This window comes from Eupeodes corollae, chromosome 3 (genome assembly GCF_945859685.1).
Source record: "Eupeodes corollae chromosome 3, idEupCoro1.1, whole genome shotgun sequence".
Classification (NCBI taxonomy): Eukaryota; Metazoa; Arthropoda; class Insecta; order Diptera; family Syrphidae; genus Eupeodes; species Eupeodes corollae.
The window spans coordinates 42673966-42690947 of record NC_079149.1 but is presented as its reverse complement, the minus strand read 5'-3'; the positions used below and the strand labels follow the sequence as shown (position 1 = coordinate 42690947).

Here is a 16982-nt window from a genome sequence, read left to right as displayed (position 1 = left end):
AAATGCCGAGTTAGAGGAGCAATAGCATAACCATTTGAATTGGATGAAAGGATATCAATATGAAATGATGATGATGATGGAAGTTGTGTGTGTATGGTGTCCTGTGCAGTGCATATTAAAAAACATAAGCATTAAAAAATAGAATTGTACACACATATCCTGTGGGTTTGTGGGTATTATCCCACTTCTGACTTGTTTCAACCCTCATTTATTAAAGAGCCTCTATTTTTTCGTGTTGCATATTCTTTTTCCTTTTTTGGGCTTAATAATGCACATGTTCGATGGTTAAAAGAGTAGGTATGCAGGAGAAACCAGGACTTTTGTGCTAATGTTTGGTTTTTAACCCCATTCGGTATTCGTTCGACATCGTCGTTGTTGCCTCCCGTATTTTTTCGATATACTTTTGTACCTACATAGTTCTATAGACATATGTATTTTATATCGTGTGTAAATGAAGAATACAGATTTGTGTGCTATTTGCAACGTTTGTTGGTTTCATATGGGGTAATTTACTCGACTGCATGTTGTAATACATTAATAATAAAGGTACAACCAGGATAATAGGATATTAAAATTGAAGTAGAAATGCAACAAAAAAAATTAAAAGCATTGCATTTGCGAGAGAAAGAGAAAGATAGAGAAAAAAGGACTAAATTGACAGTGGTGTAATGAGAATGACGACGCCATGACACGACCGACACAACTGACATGACACAGTAAGTGGTATGGTAGAAAAAATGCTGTCTACGGAATCGATAAAAAAATTATTTAACAAAAATGCGTTTTTTTATTCGTGAGTAAAAATTGACTACATACAAAATAAATACCGTCAAAATATTATATTGATCAGATTTTTTTTTGTCCATGTCTAGGGTTTAATGTATGTTTTCATTTTAATTAAAAGTGACGTTAAATTATTTGTCCAATATAAAGTTTTTTGTTTGTTAAACTTGAATAAACGATAAGCTTATTATTTGCACAAAATTAAAATGATTCCTGCCAATCAATTTATTGTTTCAAATTAAGTTTTACTAATTAATACATTTTGTTGTTTTTAATTTCCAGTTGACGAACAATAATTAGTTGTGTCATGAACAATTTTGTAGTGAAAATCATATTTAATCCGGCTCGAAGGACCAATAAATTTAATTGTGTATTTTATTTATCGCATCGTATTTTTATTTTGTTTGGCTTTTCTTTTTTCATGGCTTGATTTTATTTTCTACAATATATCATGAGAAAGTCCTGTAGTCAAAGATCCCACGAAATACATACGAAAATGTCTAAACTTTTTTTAAATGTTAATCCGGCTCGAAGCACCAACAAATTTAATTTTTTTTTATTTTATTTATCGCATCGTATTTTTATTTTGTTTGGCTTTCCTAATTTCATGGCTTGATTCTTTTTTCTACAATACATCATGAGAAAGTTCTTTAGTCAAAGATCCTATGGAATACATAAGAAAATGTCTAAATCTTTTTAAATATTAAATTGACCTGCATTTAATTCAATACTACCAGAGGGGTTAGGATATAAGCAATTAAAGATAGAGAAGAATGGTCCAGAGGATGAGGAACCAAAAATGTTTGATCGAACTTATTAATTTTTCAATTCTGATAAATCATAAAATCAACGAATTTTTTCATTAATTCAATAAAATATTTCCTTAAGATAATGAAAAGTCAGAAAATGTATAATTAATAGTGAAAATCATTACATAAAGTCCTTAAAACCTGGCATTTCCCATACATGCATATGTATAACTTTACTTGAATTACAGACATACAACAAAAAAAACTTTCTAATAATTTTAATTACTAAGCGCCAGTTGAAAAGACTCATTATAAAGACAGTAACATTTATTAACACCACATCAGCTCCTTCGAACTTTTTTTTTTATTTACTTATACTTGACTCGTATGTCGTCGTCATCGTAGTACTACCTATATAAGTATAAAGCTACTTAAAAACAACTCAAGTCAGTTAAAAAGTCGGTCGATTTGTTAAAGTTGTGTGTGAACTAAATTACTATATAGAGCCAACTTTTTGGTTGACTGAAACAGGAAGTACACTTCAATGAAAACCATACCGCTCTGTCATGTGTGTAAGTTTTTATTTTATATGTGTGTTTGTGCACGAGTGGTGTACGAATGATTTATATGCCTCCTTATGAGCTCTCTGCCCATTTGGCACATAAAGGCATATAGTTTGTTGTATTATTCTTAACAAACTCGCACGTTAAGACAGAGCTCCTATGTATATAATATTCAATTCAAGTATAGTAGCTCATAAATGTGCTTAACAACTTGAACGTGTGAGCATTAACCGCGGGACTCTATAAGAACCACTGTCTCTGACGTATAGTAGTAAAGTATTGTACATTAAGGTGCTAAAAATCTATCTTAATACAGAGGTACTGCATAAAAATGACGTGAGACATTAAGAATCAGACCAGCAGAAAAAAAAGAAGTTAAGAGGGGGGGGGGGGGGGAAGAGGAAGTGTCTGTGCTACTGTGCAACCATAAAAAGCAACAAATTAATTTCACTTTCTAAATCAATTAGCTTTTAGTTTGAGACTTAAATTATTATTAATTACCAAACGGTTTCGAGACATCAGCAGCAACAGCTAATCAGTAAGCAGTAGTAAATGTGATGAATACAAGTTGTACAACCTCCCGACTTATATTTTCCCAACCCACTTATAGTATAAATTACCCCGGGCCACCCTAGTTTCGAAAAAGGTGCCACTATAAATATATTCGATTGTAATTAATGCCACGGTTTTACTTTCGTCTTATACCAACTTATACCTACCTACCTTACCTACACTAAAAAAAAACAACCTGAACGATATGACGATGTTTATGTGATGATTATGAAGGAAGGGGAGAAGGTGGATAAGGAAGGAATGGTTATGACGAAGATGACGGTGACGATGATGAGGATGACGATGACGATGACGATGACGATGACGATGGCGATGGCGATGACGGTGATTGAAGAGGAGGAAGTTTGCATGTCTGTCAGCCATTAAGACAATCAAAGTGTTTATAAGCACGTTTAGGTAAACTCCCTCTATACCTATCTACCTACCTAGTCCCGTTATGCTAACACTCTTTAGTTTTAGATATACGGTAGATGAGTTATTGGCAGTAGGCAGGTAGGTAGGTACCTATAACCTATAGATGGAGTCTTGTTCCTTTTTCCTTTTAAATTTCATTTTATCGTGTAAAAAGGATTCGAGTGGAATAAGAAGGTAATATAAGTATGAAATATTTGTGTTTTTGTGTATGTTTAAAACCGATACGACCTACGCGACCCGCAACGGTAAAAATATACCTACCTGCATAAATGTTCTTATACTCATACATATGTACATAGGTTTAGTAGTTATTTTAGGGGTGTAATTTGAGAAGCAACAGTCTATCCTTTATATAAATGGAAACCACCCGGGTTAAAGGATATTTGCATGCAGTTTCTAGAAGGAACAAATAAACATGATTTTTTATGTTTTTTCCTCCAATTTTTCTTTTTTGTTTTGTTTTCTTGTTAAAGTTGTTGTTGTTGTTGTTGTTTTAGTTTTAGTTTTCTTAGCCGCATTTTGCCGGAGGTATGACCTTCTCTTGTTTTTGTGTATGCTGTTCAATGTTTTCGACGGGATATACGCGATGATGACGACGACGTCAATGTTCGCTTATAGGTAAACGGGGTTATTCGCTTAGCGTTTTTCTTTAAAAACAAAACTTAAATTACCATCAGTTCAAAAAAAAACTACAAACACTATTAGTTAGGTAGTTTATACTTTGGATGTAGTTTACAAAACAAAAAAATGATTAGCTTTAAATTTTACAAAATTGGTTAATGTTCCATTTATAAAGGTTAAGTGATTTAAATTGTATAAACAAGGTATAAGGTAAAAGTATAAAAATAAGTTTAAAGTTCAGAAGAATGCTTAATGATTCATTCTACATTAAATTTTAATAGCAAGTATATTATTTTTAAAATTTCAACTTGAGTAGAATATTAAAACAGAAATATCTTTGTAGTGGTGAGAGTTATAAAAAAACCAAATGACTTTTTTTGCAGAAAATGAAATAAGCTAAAAATAAGTTCTTAACATGTTTACTCTTAAAATATCGCTTTAAGAAGTTATTCATAAAAAACTCTTTTGGGGGCCTAGAACCCCCTAGTTCAACTAGTAGCAGTGCTTTTCTTTTTAACAATCTTTTGTAAAATTTTACAGTGTCAGTCACACAGAAGCTTGAAGATAATTTCATCTTGTCTTAGGTTAATAAGAAGGTGTACGTTAGCATTCAAATTGACACGTAATAAACAAGAAAAGAAGGTGTATTCCTTATAAAAAAAATATGTTCTTGAAATTCTATTTTTAGAATTAAGGAATTTTCTGTAAAGGCTTAAAATAAGAATTCATAAGGGCGGAAAGAACCATTGTTGTATATACCTAAAACAACATTGGTAATATTTCTCGGAAAACTGTTAAGCAACATAAAAGGTCTGTCATGTATTTCATAAGAAACAGAAAATTGCCATAAATTTTTCCCTTTAAATAATTCGAATAACCTTCTGTTTATTTGTGTATTCATCCAATCTCCCATCATCTGTCAGATTTATGTTTTTATTTTTGTTTTTTACATTTCCAATAAATTCTCTGCACTTTAATGTTTGCCCTTCTATTTGACAAGAATCTACTAAAACATCGACCTTAATCTTTATGATAAATCACAATCACCATCAATCAAACCGAAACCAAAAGCATAGCAAAGCTTTAAACAAAATACGAACAAAAAAAAAACAAGAAACAAGACTTCATTACAGCTTCCATGACCTCTCAACTCTTCAAGTGACAGGCACTGCAACGCGACAAACATCGCACAGCAGCTAATGTCATCATGATGCCATTCCATTCACTTCATGTTAAAAAGTGCATTCGAATTACTATTGCCAAACACCCAACATTTGTTAAGCTGTCATAGAATGACATTTTAAGAAGGGTGACATCATCATCATCAACATTAACAATATCTTGAAGTTCTTTTTGTTTTATTATTCAAAGAATCCAGCTAATGAATTATAATGCAAAAGTCTTCTTAATTATTATTGTTTTATCCAATATGAGTTTAGCAGATATGCAGAACGACAGACAGACAGACAGAGTACATACGAGTACTTCTCGAACTCACCGACCCTTATGTTCACTAATTACACGCTACATGAACTCGGGTTAAAAATTTTCCGACCATGCGTCGAAATAATAATTTACAATAAAATACAAAAATTAAAAAAGGAAGAAAAAAAAACATGACACGGCAACCAAAACATGAACGCAGAAAAAATAAAATAACGTAACTCATTTTTTTAAACTCGCATGACTGACATATTACAAAAGTCTGACTTTCGAGTGTGTGAAGGGGTTAAAAACTTCAAACTCTCGTATTCTCATATTCATTGGTACCTTCATACAAAAAATACATTTGAATCAGAGTTCGACTAAAAAAATCATTTTTTGACAGCTTCATTTGGAATAATTAAGTCGAAAATGTGTGTAAAAAGAAGTCGACGCGCCTCGGCGGGTGGCGTTGGAGGTGGATGGCGGTAAAACACCATCAAAAAGAAGGTTGGCATTGGCTTCACAGAGCTGGACAATTGGAGCTGATTTCCAATTCAAAGAGAGTGTGTTCCGCCTAGCGAAGCCTGCCGCGCACTCAATAGGTAAATCCATCAAAACGCACTCAACTGTAGCCCCCTTTAGTTTTTTTTTTAATTTTTTATTTGTTGTTATGTTCTGTTTTTTGTTTATTGTTTTGTTCGCTTGAGGCGTTTGCATTCGACGTTGCTTTTGCACATCTTGTCATACCCTATAACTCTAATGCTCTATGCACACGATCAGTCAATCGTCCATCAGCAAACCTAGACAAACAATCGCCAATCGAATAATCAAAATTGCGCTTAAACCGCATTACAAAAGCCTTCTATAGCTAGCTGCCTGATGCTTGTTTCGAAATTATATAGCTTTGATCAGAGTGGGGCAGTTTCTTAATCGCATTTGCAGAAAATCGAACTATAAATGATTTGTGTCTAAATCCCCCTCTGTCATCTATGGGAGGGCCATATTGCAACATCATAAAGAACTTAGAAAACGACCACCTGCGGCGCTTTAATCGAACTATGACGACAACTACGAGAACGACAAACGATGACAGTTGTTGTGTCAGAAATAATGTAATGGTTGCATGCGGCAAAGGAACTTTGAATGGATGATGCTATAGAAGAGTGGTATACAGAATGGTATTATAGGAATGGTTGATGTTAATGGCGACTTATTTTGCAATCGAATGACTTTAACTATTGCACTTTTCTAGAAGTAGGTTTTTTCTGTTTGTTCTCTGTGTTGTCTCTTTGATCGTTTAAAAATCTGATTAGTTGCGGCTGATGTGTTTTTTTTTTGTTCGTTTTTGCTGCAAGGCATTTAAAAGTCCATTAAGCTGCAATGCGGTTTTGTTCTTTTCCTTAGGATTATGAGATGAAGTTTTATAGTTTAAAGGTAGAAGACAACAGAAAAAAAAGATGCAGTAAACGATTTAGAGATTAAAGTGAAATATTGATGTCCGGTTGTTGATAGGCATACGAAAAGATTGATATCACTATTACCAAAGACTTGCTTTATTATTACGGTCAAGAAGACCTTGTTTATAGTTTTTGTTTCCTAATATAAAAAGAAATCTAAGTGGCTTTCCAATAAAAGGTTTCATTTTTAAAGCTTTCATATTGACTTTTGACAGCTTAAAACTACGCCATCACTACCCATTTTTCCGAAGAGGTAATCACAAGTGACCACTGAAATTAATTCAACAGTTCAAAGTCCTGCTTTGCAATTAAATAAAAATTAATAAAACTTATTAGAAAACTTCTAAAATACTTAAAAAATAAGCATATTAATGGAAAACTTCTCAAATACTAACTCGTTAAAAAATACATAATTCTGTTCAAAGATAATATTTTAATAAATTCACAGTTATATTTATCTAACTCGTGTGACAAGAATATTGAAAATCCAGCCTAACTATTAAAATGAAAAAAAAAAAAAAAATCGTTAACACACTTTGATCATTTTCCAAAGTCACTATTTATAGATTTTTAATGTTTCCTGCTACTGCACTGAACAGAACATAATACTAAATAATTGTGTTCATTGATTTTTAATTTTAAAAGTTCGTACGTTAAAGGAGTTTTTTTTTTAAATTTTATTTTGTTGTTGTTTTTTCTGTATATCGTAATTTATGTAGCTTTAATTTTATTTCAATCACATACGATAGCGATTTATTAGAAAGATAACATTGACAACAACCAATTTATGCACACAAATGAGAACTACATTGAATAAAAAACTTAAAAAAAAAGACTTTGAAAAAAAAATATACAAACATACATTGAGTGTTTGTTATTAGCTGCAAAAAGCCAAAGTTAAAGCCTAAAATATTAATTAAACTATGCTTCAACGTACATTGCATATTAATTTTAGTTTTTTGAATTCAGAATCAGAGTGTGGTTACCTAATCAGGAATTAAAAACAAATTGAAATCAAAAAATAAAAGAGAGAGAAATAGACTGATGGAGAAACAAAAAATGTAGAATAATGGATATAAAGTTTAAAAACCACATTATCAGACGTGCGTACCCCCGTCCAACAGCAGCAAAAGCTGTAAAGCAATACAACCTAACCACAGCCAACCGTTGTTGATAACTTTTGACTTTTATGGAGCTAGATAGACTAACTACTACTGCAGTAAAAAAAACCGCATCCACAGATCCGCAGATATTGACGCGAATTATGCACGCGTGATAATCTCTTCTGCATCGACGACTACGTCTAAAATAGACAAACAGACAGATAGACATTCAAAAAGATAGACGAACTGACGGATGGACGGACAAACAAACAGACAGTCAGACAGACAAACGAAACGCTAGAGTGCACATGAAAACCACAAAAAAGAGCGCTTGTACACCATCTGAAAAGATCCCAGTTTACACTATTTACGAATACGCTCGAACGCAGAATGCCAGAAACACAGTGCACGACTCCTCTTCGTCTTCGGTGCGATCAAACATATCGAAATGTCAAAAGCAATTGCCATTAGATAGATATATGCACATATCTACGGGCAACTAACCTAGCAACCATATTAAATCTGTGCCCCTACTCGGTCGAAAACCCGCCCCTCCCGCAAAGTAATTTGCATGCGAGAGGCGTGTAACCATGTAGCCGTGTGGAAGCGGCGGCGGCGGTGGAGGCCCAACCGCTGTGTCGTCACATTCGCACGAATGCGGAGGATTTTCTAAGCCAAGTTGACCAAACTCGGAGTCACAGTCGCAGGCACCGCACTGCAAAGCACATATAAGATACTTACTACTTACATACGAGTACGAGTATCTAGATGCATAAACATACTTTTTAACCGCTACTCAGCCATGATATTTGAACTTGAAGTTGTATACCCACGTTTGAGTAGGAATAGTAAAAAAAATAGTACCATGAGGCAACAAAAACAACAATAAAATAGTATTTTGTGCTTGCGTCAGAGATACAAAGATACAACTTAAGACAGTCAGTAGAGCAACCGCAGGCAGCAGCACCTCCATACTATGTATAGTATATCTATCTAACGTACTAACTAACCCACCATGCCATGCTTTTAACGCAACATGTATCTAAACATAAATAAAAATACCAATAGATACAAATATATATGTATGTATTTTTATACTTACAGCACATTGTGTTTATAGATATAGTACCTAACCTACCTAGTTGAGGTGATATGTGTTGTGTGTGCCACATGAGGTAACATTGAACATAAATACGGCGCGCGAAAGAGAAGATTGCATCACGCTTTTGGATTAGTTTTAAACCTACATCCAGATACACATATCTACTTCATAGATAAATTAATATGTTGTATATAGATACTTTTTTCAGGTGTGCAATATTTTTGGTTTGGCTTAATACCAAGCAAAATTTTTGTTTTTCTTCTGTAATTTTCAATGTGAGTAGGTAATTATGTTATGGAAGTGAAAACAGTGTGGTTTTGTTTTCTTAATTTCAAATAGTACAAATCCAATGCAACATTTTGCATAGATACTTGTATATTGTATTGGATGTATCTATATACAAAATGCATGCATGTGAACACACCTCTTTGCTTGCCACATAAATTTGTATATACTTTAAATAGATCCGAAAAAAAGATAAATAGACGAGTTTAATTGACTTTTAAATAAAAATAAATATAATTAATTTGTTTATTGATGTTGTGTTCAGAAAAATAAAATAATGAAATATCTATAAAGTTAGATGGATGTAATATAATTGAACATTATATTTTATTACATATACGTAATATTTTTTTTAATTGGCACTCCTGTAAAATGAGAATAATAAATAAATGCATTTATTTTATTGTTATTAGGCAATAGGAAATTTTAATTTATAAATAAAATCTGAATAAACATAATTTTTGATTGAAAAATGTATTTTCCACTTGTAACTGGAAATACTAATGTTGTAAATTTTTAAATGATATTTGAATTCTCGGACTTTAAGTTTAAAAGGAGTATCAAATTTTCAAGCTTCGAATTAGAATGTTCAAAACCAAAAACTACTGTTTCCATTGTTAGGTTTTCTTTGGTAATCAATAAATTTAAAAAAAAACTAAAGAACTTACCCAAACCTTATCAGTAGATAGTCTTAGTTAATTTCTATAAATTTGTATTAGTTGAAGTTTTCGACTTTAGAATATTACTTGGATTTTTGGCAAAATCGTTGTTTTTATTTGACACAATTCTTAATGAAAAATAAATATGCAACAAAATATATTTTCAACCATTTAATAAACCATTTCTAATCATTTCCAATATAAATATCAAAAGATGTGACTTAACAGCTTATCATTTTCATTTAGAATAAGTCTGCTATTAATTAACAAACTTCATGACATCCAAGAGAGCGAAAGGGATTCCTTGATGATCATTGACTATTTCATCCAATCCAAACCAATCCATATTCTTAATTACCAACATAATATTCCTCTTCATCCTCTTGCCTTCCATCATCAGTCCAACAACAATATCAACAATATATCTAATTTCCACATATGATTATGCCAACAATCTATCATTTAGCAATCCGACCATATCTATCTTTTTATCCATCCACACCTAACTATTTGTGTCTGACCTAATAAAACCTTCAGCCGTATACAAATTCTACAGATTACATACAAACGTGTGTTTGTATATAGAAAGATAGATAGATAGATAGATCATCAAGGAACACATAGAGAAATGATTAATTTCTCTTAATCAATCTGGGAGGAAATCAATTTCAATGTAAAGATATTTACGTTAAAAAAAAATATACATTAACTATATTATAGGTACCTACCTATATATGTAGGTAATGGAAATATCCACACCTTGATTAACTTAGAACCTCGATCTTACTTGTACCTATATGTATATACAAAAGTATCTATAAAGTATAGTGGTAGCAGATTTGTGTTGGCAAAGATTAAAACGTGCCGTGCCAGTCTCTCAACTTAACAAAATTAATTTCTTGATTGCATGCGGTAATACCTTGAACTGGTAAATAGACAAAAAGCTTACATTATCATCTAACTGACTGTGTCTGGTCATAAAAGGCTATATTGCTTTTGCTACCTATATTTTATAGGAGAGTACATTATGCATCTATGTATATACCTAAGTATTGCAATGCAGTCGTCAGCATATCTGGCATAAACCAGGAGCAAGCATGATTTGGAGGAGTTCGGTTCGGACCAAACAACCACAGTTTATTCACCAAAAACCCATAGCTACATTATAATCCTCTAAAAACCCCTATAGATACAAAAAAGTGATTTTTTTCGATTTCAAACTCTGCTGGCTGTGGTTTGTTGGTTGTGGACTATGGACTGTGAAGTTTTGGGGTTAGGGGTTTTTGGTTTTTGAGAGCTGATGGGGAGCTGATTGAATTTTTGCAGCTTTGCACTTTTGCACGAGCCATATTCTCTATTGAATTTACCACATAACCCAACAGCAACTGCTAAGATACAAATATACATAGATACAAACGACGACGATACACTCTCTGACTGTGCTATATATGACCAACTTGAAAACATACATATCCGTGTTTAGTTTAGAAGTTGTGTTGTATGGGAGCAAATGTGTATCTTCTAAATTGGCCAATTAATCCCAGTCACGATATTTAAAATTACTTTTGAGAGAGCTCTCTGTGTTAGACCTCTGAGAAGCTGGAGGAGACCAGCCAGACTATAGATACTTTTATATTTATCTATAAGTATAAAGATACTTTTGCAAAGGAGAAAAACACATGTATCTTTGGTCCGAACATGAGTTGGCGAGTATTTTTCCTCTACAAAATGATTTAGTTTCTGACTTCACCTCTTTGTTGTTGATATTTTGAATCTATTTTTTTAAAGTTTTGGTTTTTCGATTATTTTTTTCTTTTAGCAACTTTGCAAAATTGATATAATTATTTTTTTTTGTCATAGGATAGTGTGGTGTGTTGTGTTGTTATTGTAGAAACTATATGTACATAAAGATAGAATTACTAATTGTACTTGATGAAGGAGAAACAGACAGTCAGGCGGCTAGTAGAATTATTTATTTTTATTTGTATATTATATTCATCAAGTGGTTTGTACAATTGTGTCGAGTTTATAGTAAGTCGAGCAACAATTGCAATGAAAGTATATAGATACAAATATCTATATCATTATAGAGGTTTTGTTTGTTTGTTTTGTTTGGTATTTTTTTTATTTTTATTTTTCATCTTCAAGTTTCATTTTCTGTTGATTAAGATAGTCTGGAGCTGAATAGGTTTTAAGGGGCACTTGAGGATGTGTGACGTTATGGGTTTTTTATCGCATGAAGGGTGTTTATGATTTCGTTGACCATTTCAGTTTTTTTTCAACAATGTTTGTTGTTTTTTTGAGTACATTTTTTGAAGAGAGCTTTTCAATAAAAGTTTCATGTATATGTAGATGTTCTTTCTCGATTTTTTGAAAAATTGGCATAACCAAATTTAAATCTTAATAAAATGTCATATATTTATTTTTGGTTTTAACTTATCTATTAAATTGTATGTTTTTGGTAATTGGAATAATTAGAAAATTATTTTGCTATTCATCTTTTACTAATTTCTCAACCAAACAAAAATTAGTGAAAGTGCTGTCTGTTGATCAAATGTTAAATGTTACCAAAATATAACTGGAGCTATCCGTTTTGTCCACTTTTTAATAATATAAAAATGGTGCATATACGCCATGTATACCCACAAATAACTACCCTCTTAACCTCCCTTGAATAATACTTTTTATTATGTATGTAAGAAATAGTACGTATACGCCATGTGTACCAATATATAGTTATTTTCTCTTCCTTCTTTTAAATCCTTCACTGTCTTCGTTCAAAAGCTTCATTGATTGCAATTGAAATGACGGATAAACTGAAAATTTTCCACACTCTACCTTAGCATGATAACATTTTTGTAGTTTGTATAAAAATCCAATGAATTAATATAACCCCCCCATTGAAATGAAATGAACAAAACACCTTTCTGAACCGATTCGCAAAGTGAACGATTTATAATCTGGAAAATAATTTTAAAAATGTTGTTGCACTGCAATTAGTAGTTTGATTATACGAGCAGAGCAGCAGCAAAAGCAGCAGAATTATTTACCTCAAAATGTCCTCGAATAATATTTTTTTTGTTGTATCTTGTTTATTTATTTAATTTTTCTTTTTGCTCATAGATAGATTTTCTTAGGATTGATATTGACAGCCGTTAGTATTCATAGTGGGCTGCCACACATAAGTCCATTTTTGTCATTGGAGTTTGTTGATATGTTGTATTTCTTTTTTTTTATCTATTATTTTGTTTTTATTATATTGATGAATAGCAGAAGTTCTCACGATCACATGACACAGTGAGTCGTTCGTCGTGGTCTTCGTCGTCGTCGTCGTTGCGCTGTCATCATAAGTACCTGCATTTCGCGTGTAATGCCTTCAGAATTAAAATGAATAATTCGAATTACTAATGCATCTAGATATTATAACATATTGCTAACGTATAATTACGTTGTGTATTTATTTGCTGAGTGAAGAAATTATAAAATACAAAAAATCAGCGTAGCAGCATAAATGCATTCGCTTATATTAACTTACCTGTTGGTGGAGAGAAAAACGTGAAAACCCGCCTAGGTGAGATTTTTTTTATTTCTTACATCTTCCACTCTCTTCCTCTCTATTTGATTTTACAAACTGAAAAGTATGGTCATAAATATTTATAGATATTGTGCGCACATATATATAATTAAAATTAAAAGCCAGAAGAAAAAAAAATGCATTATAATAAAAAAAAAAACTGCATCTCATGCTGGCTTATAATCTTCCGGTGTGGGTATGTAGTGAGAAGAATAAGGATTAGCTAATAATATTTGTATGAACAAAAATTATATAAAAGAAACTTGAAAGTGTGAATCATATTTAAAGATTATTTAGATTTCTTTTTATTTTATAATTTTTTTTTTTTAGTTGTAATTTATGATATTACTTTCGATTTCTGCAAAGATTGTGAAGCTGAGGAGGGCTTTTTGTGTATCAAGTTTTTTTTTCTGTTATTATTTTGAGCAGACTGCTGGCAGAGAGTTGAATAACGAGTTGAATTGATGTATTTTCCTTCCATAAAGAGGCCGGTTCTTTTTGTTATTTTTTTTTGTCTAAACACAGATGATTTATGATCACTTTGTTGGCTTACGTTTGCTTCATAATAATAATAAAAATAATAATTCTTATATGAGAATTATTAAAATGCTAATTAAGTTTCTATTTTGTTACCACCTGGTACAGTGAGGCGTTTGTTTATTGAAGTACTCTTTCTTGACTTAATCTAAATAACATAAGCAATCATTATAGATACTTATACCCCATACTGGGTATACCGGTGGTGTGTTAATAAATTTACTCCTGTCCTTCATGTAAATCCATTAGTCTCACTTGCTTTTAATTCAAAATAAAGCATTTAACTATTGCACAATTGTGAAATAACACGGAGTTTGTTTTTGTTTATTTTCTACGGAATCTACGGTTTTTTATCGAATGGGTCACTATGGCGTATACTTACTTTTTTTTTTTGATTTTTGAAATATGGACGTGTTTCCTGATTATATTTTTGTTTTTAGGTAGGGTTTCATGAGATGTGAAATTAATTGACCTTGTGACGTATCCCAAGTCTATAAAAGTAGATGTAACCAAGTATCTTCGATTGATTTCCTATCAATTAACTACTTTTTGTTCTCTAAAATGCAACAGATCATTGTATTCCATAAGCATTCAATTGTCTATTAAGATCTATTCAAAGTTTAATCTCTAAAACAAGTTATACATGCATTATATTGTAGAATCTCAATGCTCAACACGTACGAATTAAAAAAAAAATTAAATAATATAAAAAAGTGGGCAGAAAAAAAATGTACAAAATCAACTTTAATAAACGAATGCGGAAGATATGCGTCGACGCCAAAAGAGTTAATAATCTGCAGGTATTGTCATTGGCACGTGCGTAAAAATAAATGTATGAACATTTATTTGTGTAGATATAATATATAAACTAAAAAACAAGAAATTAGTGTTATAGGGGTATTATCTTTACAACAATATAAAAATAATTCAAGGTTGATAATATGTTTTTATTTTTTTTGTTAATTTGCTTAGAAATGTTTTGTTTTTTTTTTGTATTTTTCCATATTTTTTGTTTCATAATTGTGAATGCATTTTATTTATTTTTCGAGTATGTGTGGATTATTAAAATTTTTATTTAAACATTTTAAAGTTCAAGGTTATAGAAAAAAACGATACAATTACTCCAAAATATTTTGTTTTTGAGCTTTTATCTAATCCAATATATATAGAGAGACGATATACCACAAGGATGAATTTTTAGACCTATATTATTAAAGTTCTAAATATTTTTTGAAATTCTGTTGTTAAATTACTTGAATAAGTTTAAGAATTGAAGCTATAGGTCTCATTTTCCAACACTCGCAGAGATTTATTCAAATTTTCCAGATTTACTATCTTTCAAGAAAATAATATGCTTTCTCATATAATTCAAATTCAGATAACCGCATCTCATTGTACCTCTTGTCAAAATAAAAAGCAGTCAAATAATTCAACTTATTTGTGTTCAAATTTCTAAATGTTGTATATACATATTTAAAAAAAAATGGTCTACATCATTGCTTAAAATAAATTTAAACTAATCCGTCAAAGTGTCTCTAATAATTTTAAAGCTCTTTCCTATTCAATCAAACTTATGTCTTTTGTACAAACGTCAACACAAAGATCCCCAACATTTTTTGTATGTATTTAAATCCATTTTAGTTTTTTGTTTAAATAACAATAATAATAATTAATAAGAATCAATAATTTATAAATCTTGTTATACATTTTTTATTTCTATTCAACAAGAATTCAAATTTTAAACCCACTTTGATTTTTCTTTGAATAATTGCCCTGGTACCAATCTACCAAACAACTTGTTCTTATTTAAATTTGATTTAAACTTAATATGATATAAATAAAAAGCCAAACAAACAATTGTATCTTTTTCCTATGGTGTCTTTTTTGTTGCAATTCTTTCCACATTTCATTTTATTCTTCGTCGTCGTTATCAAGTTGAATGAAAGAAGGAAAAAAAAACAGCAAAAAATCAAAAGCAAATGCAAGAAAGAAAAAAAAACATATAACAAAAACTCTTTTTAATTCAGGGTCAAATCAACCGACGAATATGGCTGAAGGAAGGACGGCAGCTATAAATTGCATGATCGATTCGCGCGATTCAATTTTTCAAAAAGTCAAATTGATCAAGCTATAAAATAATATACCTATCTACCTATATAAATTGTTGCTATAGTAAGTTGTTGGTGCTGGGGTGCTTCTAAAAGCAACAAGTTTTGTGTTCTCTATACATAGGTTAGGTTTATATACAAATTTTTGTTTCTATTTAATCAATTGAATTGTTTATTTTTTGTTTGTGCTGAAGTAAAGTTCATATACACACATTTTCTTAGTCATAAATGCACATGACATAATAATTACTTCCTACTCTATAAACAACTTCGAGGAGCAAAAGGCACAAATCACAAATATACAAATATACAAAAACGACTACGAATACTCGAAAGCGCGAATTAAACGTTGATTTGATTTTTTTTTTTTTGAAATGTGTATCTTTTTTTGCATTCAATTTTTGTTGTTGCTTAATTCAACTTTATGATGTGTTTCATACTTTATGCATTCCGTACCAGCTTTGAGCTTGCCTGTCTTGCTTCCCTGCCTTCCCTTAAGTCTTCGATTGTGTGTTGCGTATAATATGTACGTTGATTTTAATCGTTTTGAATTTGCCTGAAGCACCAAATGAATAGCAATTATTTTATATGCATTGGGTGCTTTGTGCCTCCTTGATGAGAGAGAAACCCAAATGGAAGAAAAGTTCTAGTCATTCAATTCAAATACAAAAAAGAAAGACCGATTTAATGGTACCTTACCTTAAGAAAGTGGAAATTCAGTGTATTCAAATGACTAAGAATGGATTTTTCAGTTTTCCTTGGAAATTTGTTTGCTTTTCTTTGAATTCACCTGTCATTTTGATATTTCTTTATTCCTTGATTTGGGTTTTCTTCTTTAATCAATCAAAAACCAATAAAATATCTTTATGTTGATTGATTTCACCGATGACTTATTGCTGTTAACATTATGGGAAAATCCACTTGGACTTACATACATAAAACCGGACTAAATTTTTTCCAGGTATTTTCTTTTCTAGTTCATTGATTTTCCCATTTTTTGATTAGACCTGAATAAATGAAATGGGTGCA

General features: G+C 31.2%; 1 protein-coding gene across 5 annotated transcripts in view; it reads left to right on the top strand.

The window, feature by feature from the left end:
* Positions 1–16982, top strand: part of LOC129949600 (probable serine/threonine-protein kinase yakA) — a 156466-nt gene that overhangs the window by 123705 nt on the left and 15779 nt on the right. Inside the window, exon 1 of one of the 5 annotated variants that reach the window (XM_056061159.1) lies at positions 12580–13305. The exons of 3 other annotated variants lie outside the window; for them this stretch is intronic. Coding sequence is in view for 1 of the 2 variants with exons in the window: in XM_056061158.1 (XP_055917133.1) it covers positions 14574–14645 (72 nt within the window). In the remaining variant the exon portion in view is untranslated. Of the gene's footprint in view, positions 1–12579; positions 13306–14544; positions 14646–16982 lie in introns of those variants that run through there. One more of the 5 variants, XM_056061158.1, reaches the window with a different exon arrangement.